The 18,710-nt window shown below is 48.0% G+C and overlaps 1 protein-coding gene across 6 annotated transcripts in view; it reads left to right on the top strand.

Annotated features, from left to right (window-relative positions):
• The window catches only part of GBF1 (golgi brefeldin A resistant guanine nucleotide exchange factor 1), a 223,404-nt gene that overhangs the window by 133,267 nt on the left and 71,427 nt on the right, over window positions 1-18,710 (top strand). For all 6 annotated transcript variants that reach the window (XM_061634634.1, XM_061634629.1, XM_061634630.1 and 3 more), the window contains 3 exons: window positions 14,268-14,470; window positions 17,131-17,254; window positions 17,671-17,796. In XM_061634634.1, the coding sequence (XP_061490618.1) occupies window positions 14,268-14,470; window positions 17,131-17,254; window positions 17,671-17,796 (453 nt within the window). The remainder of the gene's footprint in view (window positions 1-14,267; window positions 14,471-17,130; window positions 17,255-17,670; window positions 17,797-18,710) is intronic.

An 18,710-nucleotide genomic window follows, 5' to 3' on the forward strand; every position in this document is an offset into this window, starting at 1 on the left:
TGGAAAATCCTGGGATGAACTTTCTGTAATAATTGGCAAACCCTAGAAAACGTTGTACATCCTTTTTGGTGACGGGTTGACCCCAGTCCAATATACAACTCACTTTCCCTGGGTCCATCTCCACTCCCCCCGCTGAGATTCGGTACCCAAGGAAGTCCAAAGACTCAAGGTCAAATCCACATTTCTCTAGCTTAGCATACAGATGATTCTCTCTCAGTCTCCTCAACACAGTTTTCACATGCTGATCATGGTCTTCTTGATTCTTTGAGAACACCAGGATATCATCTAAGTAACAAATTGCATACGTGTCCAACAGGTCTCTGAACACGTCATTCATGAACTTTTGAAAAACGCCTGGGCTCCCCGAAAGCCCGAACGGCATGACCAAGTATTCAAACTGTCCGTAAGAAGTCAGAGATCCTGTTTTCCATTCATGTCCCTCCTTCATTCTGATCAGATTGTACGCTCCTCTTAAATCCAGCTTCGTGAAGATTTTTGCTGAGCGCAGTCAGTCTAGCAGCTCTGAAATCAGGGGCAGTGGGTAACTGTTAGGGATGGTGATCTGATTCAATGCACAGTAGTCGTTACAAGGCCTGAGCTCCCCCCCCTTCTTCTTCACAAACAACAGGGGCGCTCCAGCAGGGGACTGTGAGGGACGTATGAATCCTCGCTTCAGGTTCTTTTCCAGAAATTCCTTCAGGGTCTCCCTCTCAGTCTCTGTGAGAGAGTAAATTCTTCCCGATGGGATGCTGGCTCCTGGCACGAGATCAATCGCACAGTCGTAAGGGCGGTGGGGGGGTAAAGTCTCTGCCTCTTTTTCATCAAACAAATCTTTGAATTCCTCGTACTTCAAAGGGAGGATCACTTGCTCGATCTCTTGCACTGCCCCCGCTAAGGTGTTCTTGATTCCTTCTGGCTGACAGTTCTCCTGACAATACTGGGAGGTGAACCACACCACCGCCTCCTTCCAACTTATTTTGGGTTCGTGCTTGGCTAGCCAGGGCATTCCCAGAATCACCTCAAAGTTTGAGAGATCTGACACGTACAGCGAAATGAACTCTTCATGCCCAGGAATTTGAAGTTTCAATTCCTCCGTGGCTTGTGTCACCCCTCCTGACTTCAGGGGTCTCCCATCGATGGTCTCCACAGATAGGGGAGCATCCAGTTTCCACTTAGAAATTCCATAACGCTTGGCTAACTTTGCATCAATAAAATTTGTGGAGGCTCCACTGTCAATTAATGCAGTAGAATTAAACACCACTCCTTGGGAAGTTGTAATCCGAATAGGTAGGACCAACACTCCTTTGGAGGGAGGTTGGATCATTGGAGGGCCTTTATACAACGCTGCCCCCAGTCCACCGGCCTGCACGTGGACTGGGTGTTTTAGTTTCCCGACGGCTCGGCTTTCCCCCCTTTCAGTCCACAGTCTCTGGCCACATGGCCCGGTTTCGAACAATAAAATCATAGATGTTCTCGACGTCGTCTCTCTTTTTCTTCTTCTGACAGTCTTGGCCTAGCCCCTCCCTGTCCCTCAGTTGCATTACCTGCCGTTCCTGAAGTGGAAAGGGCCTTGCTGTGGGATGCCGAGGCTGAATATCTCGGGACCTCCTGTTTCTTTTCCAGGCGCCTTCCTTCCATCCGGTGATCAATCTGCAGGCACAGCCGGATTAGCCCTGGCAGGTCAGTGGGGTGGTGGTGGTCCTGGCCAGCTCATCCAGGATCTCAGCATTTAGTCCACTCCGTTACATAAACATCAAGGCTGCATCATTATAACCAGTTTCCTGGGACAAAAATTTTAAAAGCATTAGTGTACTCGGAAACAGTCCCTTTTGCTTGTTTCAGAGCGCCTAGCTGCCGCGCTACTGTTTCAGCTCTTTGCGGGTCTTGAAACATCTCGGTCATTTCTTGTATAAATCCTCTGTATCTTCCTAGGAGGGCATCCTTTCTCACCAGATACGGAGTCACCCATTTTGCAGCTTCTCCCTCCAGGAGGCTGATCACGAAGGCCACTTTAGCCCCATCATCCGGAAATTCTGCATTCCTGACATCCAAGTATAACTCACATTGAGCCACGAAAGTTGCCAACTGATCACTCTGTCCTGCACACTTTGGGGATAATCCAATGGGAACCTTTACCGCAGCGGCTGGAGGGGCTGCCCGCATCCGATCGATGGTGGCTTTCAAGGCCTGATTATCCGTTTTCAGCACCTTGACTGCTGCCAGCAAGGATTGAACATCCGTCTGCAAATCAGCCACATTAGTCCTCAAAAGTCTCACTGCTTCCGTCTCAGAAGTGGGATTCGTTCCCCCCGCCGCTCCCTTTTCCATCTTGTCACGGTCAAGTGGAGAGAGCGTTGAGGGTGATTTAGGTGGCTCTGTCAAGCTGTCAGGCCCAGGATGGGACTCAGGAATCAGACTGGTAGTTGAAAGCAATTCAGTTTTTATTAAGGTAATATCCAAACAGAGACTGCGCCTTCTCATGAAGCAACACAGAGTTACAGGTCCTGCGACGTAGAAAGAGAGTTGACAGAGCAAGGGGCTGCTTTCCCGCCTGTCTCTTAAGAAGGGGTCAAACGGGCGTGAAGCCTTTCACTCCTCCTTAACGGTCCCTCAGTCACCACCCTCCTTCCCCCCTCCTTTCTTGTCTTTTCAACTGTCTTCGAGTACGCGGCGACAGGGGAAGCACGGGCCCCTCCTCTTCTGAAATCTCTGACTCCGGTATGGGGGAAAGAGGGGGGTCAGGTTGTAAACTGTCTTGCGGTTTCTCTGGCTTAGGAGGCCCTCCCTCTTCCCTCACTAGAGGAGGCGGCGTGGGAACTTCGAGGGAAGGCTCCAAGACTGTGAAATCTTCAAGGTCTCCATTGCTAGGCAACGCTATCTCTGGAATTTCGTCTCCTTCTCCAGTCCACTCTAACGAACTGGCCCCCTCCCTTTCCTCCTCTGTTTCTGAATCCTCAGATCCCCAACCTGGCACCCTGACCACTTGGAACAGCTTCCTGGGACAGCACTCTGCGGACGCAATAGAAGCAGGATAAAAATCCTTTTTGCTGCCTTATTGCCACATGGTAGGCTGCTGCAGCCGCTCTAACCCGTGTCCGATCGTCATCAGAGCGAGATTTCAGCCACCGGTGCTCTAGCCGTCTCACCTCCCACCTCAGAGTTCGCAACCATGGAGTATACCACGGTGGTGTCTGAGCTCTATTCAGGGGGAGAGGGCGTTTCGGAGCCACCCGGTGGCTCGCCTTATTCCACTCCTCCACCAGGGTCTTGACCGAGTGCCCATCTGCAGGCTCCATAAAGTCCCCAAGCGCATTCAGGATTCCATCAGGATTCATCAAGCATCTGGGGCGGACCATCCTAATGGGTCCTTTACCCCTGCGGAGGGTGTGTGGCATCGAAAGGTCTACTCTCATCAAGTAGTGATCTGACCATGACAAGGGGATAAGAGATGTAGCCCCCATTTTCAGATCACTCCCCTCCTCTCCCGAGACAAATACAAGGTCAAATGCATGACCAGCTACATGGATGGGCCCCGTGGGAGTAAGGTGCAGCTCCCAGGAAGCCATGGTTTCCATGAAATCCCGAGGTGCCCCTGTGAGGATGGCCTCAGCATGTACGTTGAAATCCCCCAGCACCAGCAAGTTTGGGGACTGCACCCGCACATCCGAGACCACCTCCAGCACCTCGGCCAGGGAGTCCGTTGTACACGAGCAGAATCCCTAAGCTGCCCCTGGGGCCCAGCCTCCAGTACATGCAATCAACAACCTTGGTCTCATGGAGAGGAGGTCTGGTGAGAACCAGGGACCCCCGATAGATGACAGCCACTCCCCCTCCCCGACTTCCCACCCTTGGCTGCTGCGCATATAGGAACCCAGCTGGACACATGGCCTCAAGGATGGGAGCCTCATCCAGCCAGGTTCCCGTAATGCATGCCAGGTCCGCGCCCTCATCCAATATCATGTCATGGATGAGAGATGGTTTTGGGGCAACGGATCTGCCATTGCGCAGCAGCAACCGAAGGTTAGAACATGGAGTCCTGCATCCCCCAGCTATCTTTCGGTCTTGGGCAGGTCCGGAGCAAGGGACAGATATTATGTATCTCTCCCTAGTTCCTCTTACCTGATGTGGCCTGCCTCTAGCACTCCACCAGCATCTGCCTCCCAGCCTCGTTATATCTTGGCCTCCCACCCTCCCCCCATCTCTCCCCCCCGATTTACACATGCCCCTGACGCTGGAGTCCGCAACTCAGGCAGGCCACCCACCCTTAAAACCACCCAGAACACCCTAAAATCCCACAACCACACCAGAGACCCACCCCCAACAACAATTAATTTAAAATCAAAGCAAAATTATTTTAAAAACCCCAAGCGGAAATAAAAAATCTCCCTCAACCCCCACAGCCCAACCCAAAGGCCCGAAAGTCTTCCGAAAGAAGCTGCGTTTGAGGCTGGAGGGTGGGGCAAGGCAGGTGGAAACAGCCTCCCCTGATAGCAGCCGAGTCTCTCTCCCCTCACAGTCCTTCTGTTTGTTCTGTTTCTTGACTGCTAACTGAGGAGAGCAGATAGAGCTGTGTCAGCTGATCCAGAGGAGATGCAAGCGAGCCAGCTCTTGAGAGCAAGTGAACAGAGCGAGCCAAGAGGGAGAGTCAACAGGAGTTTGGCAGAGGAGATGTAGAGAGACAAAGAGGGCTCTGAAGCCGTGTGCTCTGACTGTGTGCTCTGAAGGGCTCCATAGCAGCTTGATTGGACCAGAGGAGATACAAACAAGCCAGCTCTCAGAGAGCGAGTGAATAGGAGTTTGGCAGAGGAGGTGTAGTGAGGAAGAGACAAAGACAAAGAGGGCTCTGAAGCCGTGTGCTTTGACTGTGTGCTCTGAAGGGCTCCATAGCAGATTGATTAGAACGGGCATGGCCTGATAGTTGCTGGCTGAAGGAGCGTGGACTGATAGCTGCTGAGGGCAGCTAGGAGCAGCTGTGTGTGCTGGGAGTTTTCATTCTGTTTCATGACTCCTAACTGAACAAAGCAGAAGGAGCTGTGGTCCACAGGAGATACAAGTGAGCCAGCTTTCAGAGAGCAAGCAAACAGAGAAAGCTAAGAGGAGTTTGGCAGGGGAGGTCCCTAAAACATTTTTCCCCTTGCACAGCGCACCACATACCAGTGGGACTCTCCTATTTACCCTGAAGGAAGACAGGACAAAGCACAGGCTATTCCACTAAAAGTAGAAAGAAAGAAACAAAAGGCAGTAGAGTCTGTGGAAGAAGAGGACACTCCAGTGGTGGTAAACTGCAGGGTGTGTGCAGTGTTTGTTTTCTTGCATGAGAACAACATGGTGTACAAGTGCAACAAGTGCAAGCTGATGGTGCTGTTGGAAGAAAACGTGAGGGGCCTGGAACGGCTGGTGGCCACACTGAAGAGTATAAGAGAAGATGTAGAGTTCTCTTTGCTGTTGTTGTTCCAGCATTTGCTAGATAGTGCTGGAGGACATTCTTCAGTAGGGATGTCTCCTCCTACCGGTCGTGACAGGTAGGGTCTCTAAGCTTCTCTGTAGCCTCTCCTGGGGGAGGAGTCGTCCCTCTCTCCAGACCGGCCCTGCCTGCGGTCAGTGAAGGTCTGGAGTTTAATCTCTCCTCTCTAGCTAGAGCTTCTTTCTTTTGTTTTTGGTTTCTATTCTCTCAGTGTCTTTTATTGTGCAAATCTTCTTCTTATGTTTGTTTTATTTATCCTGCCTGTACCTTCCCCCTCTCCTACCTTCACTCCGTGGGTTGGGGGTTTGTGAGGCCAGGTCGAGCCCAGCTGGGTTCACAGCCATCGACGAAGGAGGCCGAAGACGGGCGGAGCACAGCTAGCTGCATCATAACAACAAAAGCAGCAGCCGCACGCACGGGAGTTTCTCGCCCGCTCCGCAGAGCCGCGTTTCCACAACCCTCGCGTTCAGCGGGCTCGCGGCTCCTGGCTCCCCCCCTTTCCCTCCTACCCTTCGCCAAGGGCTTGCCTCGTTGAGGGAGGAAGCCTCAGCAGGGGGTTGAGCGGCGCCCGCTATGCGGCTCGCCTGCAAACTGACTTCCCGCGCAATTTCCTCAACGTCAGGGAGTCAGCACCGCCATATTATGGCCTCGCCCGCTGCCTCCCCGCCTTCCCGCCAAGAGCCCTGCTTCGTGGGAGAGGCAAGGGACCTAGAGGACTCACAACAATCAGTCCTTTCTCCGTCCCAGAGCGTAGAAAGCGGGGGTATGAATCTCCTAGATGAAGGTATGGATATTTCCCCCCCCCCACTCTCAATTCCCCAAATTGATGACCTGGGTTAAAGAGCTCATTGCCTCTGAAGTCAGTGGCTCTCTTTCACAAGCGCGTAAAAGTAAGAAGCGCAAACATTCGAGGAAGCGCTCCCACAGGGGAAAGCGCAGGCGCTTGTCCTCCTCCACAGGGTCCAGCAGGGAGGACGGGCATGGCAGCGCATCTCTAAGAGACAACCGTTCCAGGTCCTCTTCTCCCTCATACCAAGCCATGAGACGGGGGGGGATCGCCCCCTCCCCCATGCATTTTACATGAAGAGTCGACACAGGATTCACCAAGGGGTGATAAGGAGCCCCCCGGTCACAGCGTGTTGGGGGGGGGGTCGCAAGGCGATCACACCCACAGTATCATGTAGGTCCCTCTTCCTCTATGGCCCGGGCTCGGCAGGCGCAGGCACGGTCGCCTATGCAGGCCCCTCCTACACTGGGCGCTCCATCAGATTCTGAGGAATTCCTAGAGCAGGACAGGGAAGAGGGGGAACTTTCGGGTGAGGAAATAGAGGTCACCCAGGCACAACCCAGACTCTTCGCCCCTGAGGTTTTTCAGCCGCTCCTTTCCAAGGCCTGCAGGGTACTGCAACTGCCAGAGGCAGAGGGGGGAGATGAACCCACTCAGTCAGTCTTGGCAGGCGCAAAAAAGGCTTTTCCCTCCAGGGACAATAAACAGGTTTCAGTTCCCTTTCCCCAGGCTTTTGATGACGTGTGGGATGCCGAATGGTCATCGCCATGCAAGCCAAAGCCACCTGCCAAGTGGGCAAAGAAACATTACGTTTTTGCTGACAGGATTATGGCAAGACTCTGTGTTCCCACAGTGGACCCGCCTATTGCTGCTCTTACTAGCTCGGCGGTGATCCCAACAGAAGGGGAGGGGGGGCCCAAGGACCATTGCGACAAGAGAGTCGAAGGGGCCCTTTGTAGGAGTTTCGAGGCAGACGCTGTCGGCTTTAGGGCTGCAGCCACTTCCTCAGTTTTCTCCAGAGCGGTTTTTATGTGGGCTGAAGAGTTTGGGGCTCGGGATGATGTTCCCAAATTTGTAAAGGACGGGTTAAAGAAAATGGCCTCGGCCCTGGCAGCCGACGCATCCATGGATGCCCTACAGTTTGCAGCGCGCTCTATGGCTGCCTCCACGGTGGCTCAACGCAACATTTGGCTTAGATAGTGGGCTGTGGACTCAGGGTCACAGACCCGCCTCACTGCTTTACCTTTTTCAGGTGCTAAGTTATTCGGGGAGCCTCTAGAGGCCCACCTGGTGAAAAATAGGGACAAGAAGAAAACACTCCCTATGGCCAGAAGAGAGGAACGGAAGGGCAGACAGAACCAGTTTTTTCGTCCCTCAAAACAGCCCTTTAGATTTCGGCCATCCAACAGGCCTCGCTGGGGCAGACAAGACAAAGGGGGTGGACACGCTTCCTCCACTAAATCTGGAGGCGTACCATTCTCCTCAGGGAGGAACCAGAGGGGAGCCCCAAAGGGCTCTTCCTCCTGACTGGCGGCTGCCAGAGGCCTCTCGCGGAGTGGGAGCACGGCTTCTAGAGTTTGCTCACCGCTGGAGAGGCATCACCTCAGACAAATGGGTACTGGACACGGTTTCCATGGGATATGCCATAGAGTTATGACACAGTCCACACGACTGTTTTCGCCCCACTCCGAGGTCCCGAAGGCCGGAGAAGCACTTGCGCTACCTGGAAGCTATTCAACACCTGCTGGATATCAGGGCAATAGAGCCAGTAGTTCCCTTGGAGAGGAAATCAGGGGTATATTCCATTTTTTTCTTGGTCGACAAAAAGAACGGTGACACGAGGGCTATCTTGGATCTCAAATGGATCAACAGGTGGGTGGCCAAGAAGCACTTCAAAATGGAAATCCTTCGCTCCATAACAGCACCCCTAAGAAAAGGGGATTGGCTGACCTCAGTGGACCTCTCAGAGGCGTATCTACACATTCCAATCCGCAAGCAGCACAGGCGCTTTCTCTGGTTCTCGTACGACAACAGATACTTCCAGTACAGGGCTTTGCCGTTCGGCCTTTCCTCAGCACCAAGGGTCTTTACCAAGGTACTGGTGGTTCTGGTGGCGCATCTCAGAACCAGAGCTTGGAAAAGTTACTTTTTTGAACTACAAGTCCCATCAGCCCAATCCAGTGGCCATGCTGGCTGGGGCTGATGGGACTTGTAGTTAAAAAAAAGTAACTTTTCCAAGCTCTGCTCAGAACTATGGGGATATGCCTGCACCCCTATCTGGACGACATCCTGGTGAGGGCGCCATCCCGGGACCAGTCACACACAGACACCCATCTCACCATATCGTGGCTGCAATGGATGGGCTTCATGGTGAACCTGGAAAAGAGCATGCTAACCCCGTCACTAACTATTCCGCACCTGGGGGTGATCCTGGACATGCAACGTTTCCGCATGAGGCTCACCGAAGAAAGGGCACTGAAACTCCAGCTACGGCTTCGGGAAGCGGTTTCTGTTCCAGCGTTGGACCTGATGAGGCTGGCTCAGCTTCTGGGGTCCCTGGTGTCGGCATACAACCTAGTTCAGTGGGCCCAGTTCCATTCAAGAACTCTGCAACAGATGCTTCTGCCCTACCAGGAAGAAATAGTACTACGACACAGACGCTCGATCTCAGTGCCTACAGCAGTACGGACAGAGCTCCGGTTGTGGCTGGAACCTCAGAGGTTGACCCATGGTGTCAGCCTGGCAGACCTTCCACGCATAATCATGACCTCAGATGTGAGTCTGTACGGATGGGGGGCTCACCTGGACCTCAAGGTAGTTCAGGGGACATGGTCTGCAACGGAGTTCAATATAAACATACTGGAATTGCGGGCCATCAGACTGGGCCTTCGCCCAGGAGATCAAGGGGAACCATCTCCTCATACGCACCGACAACTCATTGGCGAAATCTTATGTCAACAGACAAGGGGGCACGAGATCAAAGGGCTTGATGCTCGAGGCAGAGCGCCTGTTCAAATGGGCAGAGGGGCATCTCGCCTCCATGAAGGCTGAACACTTGGCGGGCTCCAACAATTTTGTGGCCGACTGGCTCAGCAGGACAGCCATCAAAGAGACAGAATGGCAACTCAACCCAGACGTTTTCCAACAGGTGGTGCGCAGGTGGGGAGAACCAGTAGTGGATTTCTTTGCAACACCCGCAAACACACAGTTACGCCGGTTCTTCACAAGAAATCCGTGTCATCAGGCTCAGGGCACAAACGCACTAGTCACACCGTGGCCAAAAGGCCTCCTGTACGCCTTCCCTCCGTTCGTGCTGATACAACGCACGATCCAGCGGGTTCGGACTCTGAAGGCGGAAATCATTATAGTGACACCCCATTGGCCTCGACGCCCCTGGTTTCCGGACCTACTGAACATGTCAGTCGAGACACCCTGGCAGGTTCCCTCTCGAACGGATCTTCTGATCCAGGGCCCAATCTGCCACCCTCGTCCAGAGTTGTTCCGGCTGACAGTTTGGAGACTGAGCGGTTGTGGTTGAGTGCTAAAGGCTTTAAGGGGAAAGTGCTAGATACGCTACTGGCCTCACGTAGACAGTCCACGAACCGGGTTTACTCGTCCACGTGGAAGGTGTTCCTGTCCTGGTGCTCTGCCAATACAGTGGACCCTTGGTCTCGAGACGTCAGAGGTCCCCTTAGGTTCCTCCAGTCGGGTCTTGATAAGGGTCTGAGCGCAGCCACCCTCAAGAGACAAGCTGCGGCTCTTAGTAGCATTTTGTTTTGCCTGCCCCCCCCCCGCTTTCCTCCAACCCTTTCCTTAAACATTTTCTAAGAGGGGTGACGCTCGTTTCCCCGCCAATGGTTCACAGGTTTCCAAACTGGAACCTTACCTGGGTGCTGACGGCGTTGACGGGACCGCCATTTGAACCAATGGCTACCTGCCCCCTGAACCTCTTATCATTCAAAACAGTTTTCCTGGTTTCCATTACATCGGCACGCAGAGTTTCTGAGTTGGGGGCATTGTGCGTTTTCCATCAGGACAAGGTTGTCCTCCGACCAGACCCAGCTTTCCTGCCTAAAATCAATTTGGTTTTTCATAGGTCGCAGGAAGTGGTTCTCCCGTCATTCTGCCCCGCTCCTTCCTGTTCCCAGGAACGTAGGTGGCACTCTCTAGATGTGAGGAGGGCCCTTCGTTTCTACCTGGATCGTACCCTGGAATTCAGGAGGTCTGAGGCCCTCTTCGTGGCTTTCTCTGGGAAATCAAAGGGGTGTAAGGTGACAACCACCTCTATCTTGTGCTGGCTCAGGGAGGCTATAGCTCTTGCATACCAGACTCTGGGTAAGGAACCTCCATTGGGTACCACGGCGCACTCAATTAGGGGGGCAGCGGCTTCAGCAGCGTTTAAAGGGGGGTTCCCCATACTGGATATCTGTAGGGCGGCTACATGGGCTTCTCCACACACTTTCATCAGACATTATAAAATAGACTCATTTTCCTCAGCTGATGCTGCCTTTGGCAGGAAGGTGCTCCAGAAGGTGTTGCCTCATAGCTAGAGGCATCCCACCCGGAGTCCTTGTAAACTGCTCTGTCATATCCCTGCTGAAGAATGTCCTCCAGCACTATCTAGCAAAAATGGAAATTTTACTCACCGTGAATTTCTATTTGTAGATAGTGCTGGAGGACATTCCACCCACCTCTCATTCCTCTGCGTCAACCTTCTGGAGCGGGAGGGGGAGTGGGGGAGTTAGGGCTTCTGCCAGCGCCTTACATTTGCACATGTTGTTTAGTATTGTGTGTCCCCCTTCGTGTGTGCTCTGTCTTCCGGCACATCAGTTCTGTGCTGGTCTACCATTTTTTCTTCAGCTATCTCCTGGTTTAGGCTTCCACTTTGGGGATTTCCACGAGGCTGTGGATTTGGGGCCTGAGGGGGTTCCTGGCTCTGTCAGTTCGGTCTGGAGAGAGGGACGACTCCTCCCACAGGAGAGGTTACAAATAAGCTTAGAGACCCTGCCTGTCACGACCGGTAGGAGGAGTCATCCCTACTGAAGAATGTCCTCCAGCACTATCTACAAATAGAAATTCACGGTGAGTAAAATTTCCATTTTCTAAGCACTACAGGAGGTAGAAGAACAACAGCATGTTGAAGCAAAAGAGGAGACTTGTGGAGAGGAAGAACAAAGTGGAGGAAACTCCATGGAAAAAGGTGACAGGAGCAGAAGAGCAAGAAGACACCCTTCACAAGTGGAATTAAGGAACCACTTCCAGGCACTTGAGGATGAGACTAGAGGACAGCCTGTAGGGGAAGAATTACAGGAGACCCCACGCAATAGTGAGCAAGAGGCTGACGCTCAGTCAAGCAGAGCCCATGAAACCATGCCCCACAACAACAACAACAACAAGAGAAGAGTAGTAGTAGTTGGAGACTCCATACTGCGTGGGATTGAAACCCAAGTATGCCGAGAAGATCCATGGACTTACCAGGTATGCTGCCTCCCTGGAGGATGGATTAGAGATGTGACAGAAGGGTTGTCATCACTTCTAAAGCCCAGTGACGGATATCCCTTTCTGCTCATCCATGTGGGAACGAATGATACTGCCAAGCAGAGCTTCAAAGGAATCACATCAGACTTTGAAGCTCTGGGAAGGAAACTCAAGGACTTGGTGGTAATGACTAACAAAGGCTTGTGCCCAGAAAGAGGAACTGCGGGAAAGGCTACAATGGGGCCTAGTAATCATCTTCATAAGGAAGGAAGGAAAACTGTAAATCACATGGTATTTGATGTCTGTATATTAATGCCCACAGTATGGGATACAAACAGGATGAACTTGAACTCTTAATACAGGAGCGTAAATGCGACTTGATAGGTATAATTGAAACTTGGTGGGATGACTCCCATGACTGGAATACAGCAACTGAAGGATATAACTTCTTCAAAAAGAACACAAAAGGAATAGAAAGGGAGGTGGAGTTGCGCTATATGTTAAAAATACATATCCCTGCACAGAAATACAGGAGGATGAGCTTTGGTAGCAAGGAATAAAAGGAACATGGTAGTTGGAGTCTATTACCGACCACCCAATCAAGGAGAAAAGGAGGATGAAACTTTGCAAAGCAGATTCCCAATGTTTTGAGGAGGCATGGTGTAGTAGTAATGGGGGACTTCAGTTACCCCGATATCTGTTGGGAGACAAATTCTGCCAAACAGGGCTCCTCCAAGAAATTTCTGACTTGTGTTGGAGATAACTTTCTCCTACAGAAAGTGGAGGAAGCAACTAGAGGATCAGCTATCCTTGACTTGATTCTAACCAATAGAGATGACTTGGTGGATGAAGTGGCAGTTACGGGAGCTCTGGGAGAAAGTGAGCACACTACACTTCAGTTCTTGATTTTAAAGGAAGCAAAAATTGAGAGCAGCCATACATATACCCTGGACTTCAGGAAAGTCGATTTTAATAAACTCAGAAAAATGGTAAGTAAGGTTCCATGGCAAGCACCCCTAATGTGAAAAGGAGTCCAAGATGGGTGGGAGTTTCTAAAAAAGGAAATTCTAAAGACACAATGGCAAACAATTCCATCAAGGAAAAAAGGGGGAAGCCAGAAGAAGAAGCCAGTGTGGCTTCACAGAAAGCTTAGAGATGACCTGAAAGCAAAAAAGGACACATACAGGAACTGGAAGGAAGGCTAGGCCACAAAGGAAGACTACAGAAATGTAGCATGGAAAGGCAGGGATGGCGTCACGAAGGCTAAAGCTGAGAATGAGCTGAGGGTAACGAGAGATGCCAAAAGCAATAAAAAGGCTTTCCTCAGGTGCATCCATATTAAAAGACACAGAAAAGAAATGGTGGAACAGCTACTCAGTGAGGATGGCAAAAGGATAACGGATGACAAAGAAAAGGCAGAAGTGCACAATTCCAACATTGGCTCAGTCTTCTCCCAAAAGAGGCTCTATGACCCTCCCGGAAAATGTGAAATTGAAGGGGCAGAATTGCAGTTTGAGATTGATAGACAAACGGTCAAGGAATACCTAATCACTCTGAATGAGTTCAAATCTGCAGGGCCCAACAAACTGCACCCTGGAGTATTGAAGGAACTGGCTGAAGAACTCTTATTTATTTATTTATTTATTTGATTTATATCCCGCCCGTCCTCCCAGCAGGAGCCCAGGGCGGCAAACAAAAGTGCTAAAAACACTTTAAAACATCATAAAAACAGACCTTAAAATACATTAAAACGAAACAACTTTAAAAACATTTTTTTAAAAATCTTGAAAGACATCTTTAAAAAAGGGTTTAAAAACATTGTTTTTTAAAAAAACGTATTAAAAGCAATTCCAAAACAGACGCAGACTGGGATAGGTCTCAACTTAAAGGCTTGTTGAAAGAGGAAAGTCTTCAAAAGGTGCCGAAAAGATAGCAGAGATGGCGAGAGGTTTTGCATCAACTTTCACTGTTTTTTGAGTCCAAAGTGCTGGTTTTGACCTTTAAAGATTAAGTGATCTATGACCAGGATATCTTAAGGACTGCTGTCTCCCATGTGAAGAAAGATTAATTTGGCTCCATCATTGCTTGGCTTTAGATGACAGGCGAAGACAATCCTTTTCAGAGGACATTTGTGTGATTGGGAACTAGTTATTATTCTGCATAATGCTGCTGGTTCTTTGCTGCTCCTGCATTATATATCTTTTTCTTGTTCTACAGTTTAATTATATTTTATAATTTTATTTTTGCTAGCTGTTTTCTGGATTCTTGTACAAGATACACATATTTAAAAAATAATAACAAAATGCTTTATAAATTGTAAATGTTGTTAATAGAACAGTTGTATTTATGATGTAGCGTGCTATGGAGGACTTGAGTCAAAAAGTGACATGGACATCTAAAAACTAAAAGTAAATAAATATTTTTGAGCCCTCTTACTATGAATAAGGCAGGCACGGTATTGCACTAATTTGCTGATAGGATAACCTCAACGTTATAGAATGTTTCCTGTTAATTATATTGGTTTGATTTTTGTTTAAGCTGTTGATAAGTGGTTCAGAGCAGTTCAATCAAAAACCAAAGAAAGGGATACAGTTTCTTCAGGAGAAAAACCTCCTGGCTACTCCCATGGATAATAATGAAGTGGCAAAGTGGCTGAGGGAAAATCCAAGACTGGACAAGAAAATGATTGGAGAATTTGTGAGTGACCGGAAGAATATAGACTTGCTGGAAAGTTTTGTGGGGTGAGTAGAAATGCTTAGGTTTTATATTGGATTGTTCATAAACAGGGAAGCAGTTTGAAGAGTCCTGGCATGGGAAAGTATGAACTGACTTTTTAAAGCAAGTGTTAATGCCCAAAATGAATGAAGCAGTCAAGTGGTCTCCAAGTCAGAACATTTTCTAGGCTATATGACGTGTTGTCAGCATTTTTATTACATGATGGAATAATATATAAGGCCGGTTGATAAGTTGAAAAGTTCACTTGCATGCTCCCAACCTGCCGGATTCACCTTCTCTGGTCTTTTGGATTTATAGTGGCGAGAAAACGTTTGTGAGCCCTAATGATAATTGTGGAAATTACATAGTTTTACTATGATAGCCTTTGTGAGTTAAAACCAGTCCTTTTCTAATTATCCAATGGGGTTGATCTTAACCAATTTCATGTCTTGTGCAATAAAATTATGTGTCAATTAGGGAAACAATGAGTACATTAGAGTCAGGGTAGGTGCAAAAGCAAGTGAACCCTTGGCTGCATCAGCTCAATTAAAGGAAATAATTAGAATCAAGTGCTTAAATAATTAGGTAGGTCTGCAGCGGTGAGTTTGGCAGGCCCTATTCTATAAAATGATCAGAAACTTTGAGTTTGGTCTGCACCATATGGTTGTGTGGAAACACATCATGCCAGGATCGATCTCTCTGAGGACCTCAGAAAAGCAGTTATTGCTGTTCATCAGTCTAGAAAGGGTTATAAAACCATTTCTGAGGATTTGGGACTCTACTAATCCACTGTCAGACAAATGGAGAAAGTTCAGGATCACAGTCACTCTACCCAGGAGTGGTTGCCTTCCAAAATCTCTCCAAGAACAAACCAGCACATCATCCAGGAAGTCACAAAGAACCCCAGAGTAGTATCCAAGGATCTGTGGGCTGCTCTCGCCTTGGCTAATGTGAGTGTTCATGGCTCAGTTATCAGGAAAACACTGAACTAGAATAGTGTTCGTGGGAGGATAGCCAGGAGGAAACCGCGACTGTCTATAAAGAACATTGCTGCCCATCTAAAGTGTGCTAAAGATCACATAGATGATCCCCAAGACTTCTGGGACAATGTTCTCTGGACAGATAAGTCAAAGGTAGAACTTTTGGGCCTCAGTGAGAAACGTTATGTTTGGTGCAAAACAAACACTGAGTTTGAACAGAAGAACCTCATCCCAACCATCAAGCATAGTGATAGGAATGTGATGGTTTGGGCCTGCTTTGCTGCCTCGGGATCTAGACAGTTTGCCATCATTTGCACAACCATGATTTCTGTGGTGTATCAGAAGATTCCAGAGGAGAATGTCAGGCCATCCTTCTGAGAGCTGAAGCTGAACCAAAAGTGGGTCATGCAACACAACAATGATCCTAAACATACAAGCAGCCCTACTAAAGAATGGCCGTGCAAAAAGAAATTCTGTGTTTTAGAATGGCCTACTCAAAGTCTGGCCCTAAACCCCATCGAAATTGTGACAGGACATGAAGCTAGCTGTTCATACAGGAAACCTCAAATGTCACTGAGTTGGAGCAGTTCTGTAAGGAGGAACAGGCCCAAATTCCTCAAAACTGATGTGAGAGACTGACCAACAGTTACAGGAAACTCTTACTTGAAGTCATTGCTGCTCAAGGGGGTGTCACCAGGTACTGAATCTAAAGGTTCACATACTTTTTCACACATGAATAGTGACTGAATCAGTTGTGGATACATAAATGTTGAAAACGTATCATGTTTGTGTGTCATTTGTTTAATCACGTTATCTATTGTTCTTTATCTAGGATTATGGAGTTATATTAAGATCGATTAACATTTTAGGTTGGAAACATGTGGCAATCCTAAGGGGTTCACAAACTATTCTCATCACTGTAACTAAGAAGGCTGTTACAATCTGCGCTGCACAAAACCCTGCAGGTCTAGCCACTAGATGCAGCCGTTCGTAAGGGCACTTGATTTTAATAAACTCAACCACAATCTATTCTGTGCTACTTTTTAAACTTTTTATTTTATGAGTTTAATTTTACATTGTACTCATTTTGTTATATCCTTGTAACCTGCACTGAGACTATTTGATGAATTGTGGGCTATAAATACAAACAATATTTTTTTTAAAAAAAATTCTGACTTTTTAGAAAATGGTGTGAAAGAATAAGTTTTGGCAAGAGCTACCTATGGCATGGGGGAACCACTCTGCAGTGCAAAGCAATGCTGCCCTCTTCCCCCTTCCTTTGCCAGGATGCTTATCAGCAGAGTACTCTTAAACAGGGAAACAAAAAAACCAAAGCGTAGACAAATCCGACTCTTTTCTATGAAGTAATTGAATGCATTTCTATTAGCGCAAGGATTTATGCTTGCACAGCAAAAATTTTCCTCCTCTCACCCCACACATGCCCTGTGCCGTCCCTAAATCTGCTCTGGAGTGTTGGGGGAAACCCTCAGAACAGATTCATGGGGCTTTCTGGGGGTGGGGTGGGAAGTTCAATTGCTCAAATGTAAATCCTTGCACTAATGGAACTATTTAGTGCTATATTGGATACAAGCCATTGTCTGGAAGTAGTATCTTGCATGTTTGACCCTGAAGAGATTTTGAAGTGTGTGCCTGCCTGTTAGTCACTTTGTTCTAACCACTTTCCTTGATTTTGTTGCTTATATTAGGACTTTCCGTTTCCAAGGCTTACGATTAGATGAAGCTCTCCGACTCTACTTAGAAGCCTTCCGGTTGCCAGGGGAGGCTCCTGTGATCCATAGGCTGTTGGAAGCCTTTACAGAACATTGGCGTGTGAGTTGTGAAACTGTCAAAAAGCTTTAATTTGATAGTGTGTACTGCCCACAGACATAATGCAACACTTCTTTAGGCTTACCTCACTTCTAAAGCAGTCGGTCAGTATGGAAATAAATGGCTGATTTCAGTCAGGACATTTGTCCCAGCTCATAATGCAATGAGCTGTCTGAGAAATGTTGTTACTAATTTAATTTGTTAACGACTTCTTACAACAAGAGTTTTAAAGCGACTTACAACAGAGCAGAAACTAGCAATAGGAAAGCAAGTGACAAGCTGAAATGAAAATGTATGTATATAACAAGAGAGATTGGATCAACATAACGGTATCCAGGTGCTAGGAATGGCATAGATTGGAATTGGTGTTGTATTTAGATTGTAATGGGTCTGATTTGTATTGTTATTTTACTTTTCAGAAATCGAATGGGTCTCCGTTTGCTAATAGTGATGCTTGTTTTGCCCTGGCCTATGCAGTTATCATGCTGAATACTGACCAACACAACCATAATGTTCGTAAACAGAGTGTTCCTATGACTCTGGAGGTGAGATCTGATTTCTGTCTGTTACCCTGCATATCTAGACTTTTATGTTGGCTTTCACATCATCAAGATCTATTCTTTTGTCGCTGCCACCACTCTTCTTTCTTTCTACTTGACTTCTATCCTAAAACACAATAGTAAATTAGCCTTCCAAAAAGTATGTTGTTACTACATTTCATACTAAAATGTGTTGGTATTTGTCAGTGATCTGATCACTGACAGGTTTAAGTATATCTAAAAGATAGTCTCACCTCCTGCATACCCAACCAATCACTGTTTTATGCAAGAGAGGACTTCCTGCAGATACCATCCTATCAGGAGGTCTGTTCTGCAAAATGTCTGGATTGGGCCCTTAGTGCAGCGGCACATACGCTTTGGAACTCTCCCATTATATATCAGGCAGGTATCTTCTCTTTTGCTTTTTGAGCTCCTGTTAAAGACTTTCCTCTTTTAACTAACCTTCTAATTGGAAATCTTTATCTCAGTTGATATCTTTATTGGATTTGAACTGATGTTTATGTATGTGCTATTGTTTTTAAACTGTTATTCACTAATAGGCAAAAAACCTTGCGGTTTAAGAATGTACCTATAGCCAACAGATATTTCTATCACAAACTTTAAAAAGCAGGGAAATTGGGCAGCTATAGTGAATGCACCAGGGGAGCAGGAGACCTGACCTCCTCTCTGAGATATTGGACTGCCCTACAAAGTTGTCAAAATGCAAACACAATTTGGGTTGGTCTTTCACAGTCCAATCCACTTGCTGTGTAGCTTTGAAGAATGTGGTAACGTGCCTCTGAGCATATGGTGAGTGGTGGCAATACCTACCGTCTCCAAAGATGGAGAATTATATGTGTTCTTACTATGCTTCATTCCTGTGTTACTAATGTTTCTACAGAGAATCTAAACTAGATAAT

The sequence above is a fragment of the Rhineura floridana genome, chromosome 7 (genome assembly GCF_030035675.1).
Source record: "Rhineura floridana isolate rRhiFlo1 chromosome 7, rRhiFlo1.hap2, whole genome shotgun sequence".
Lineage (NCBI taxonomy): Eukaryota > Metazoa > Chordata > Lepidosauria > Squamata > Rhineuridae > Rhineura > Rhineura floridana.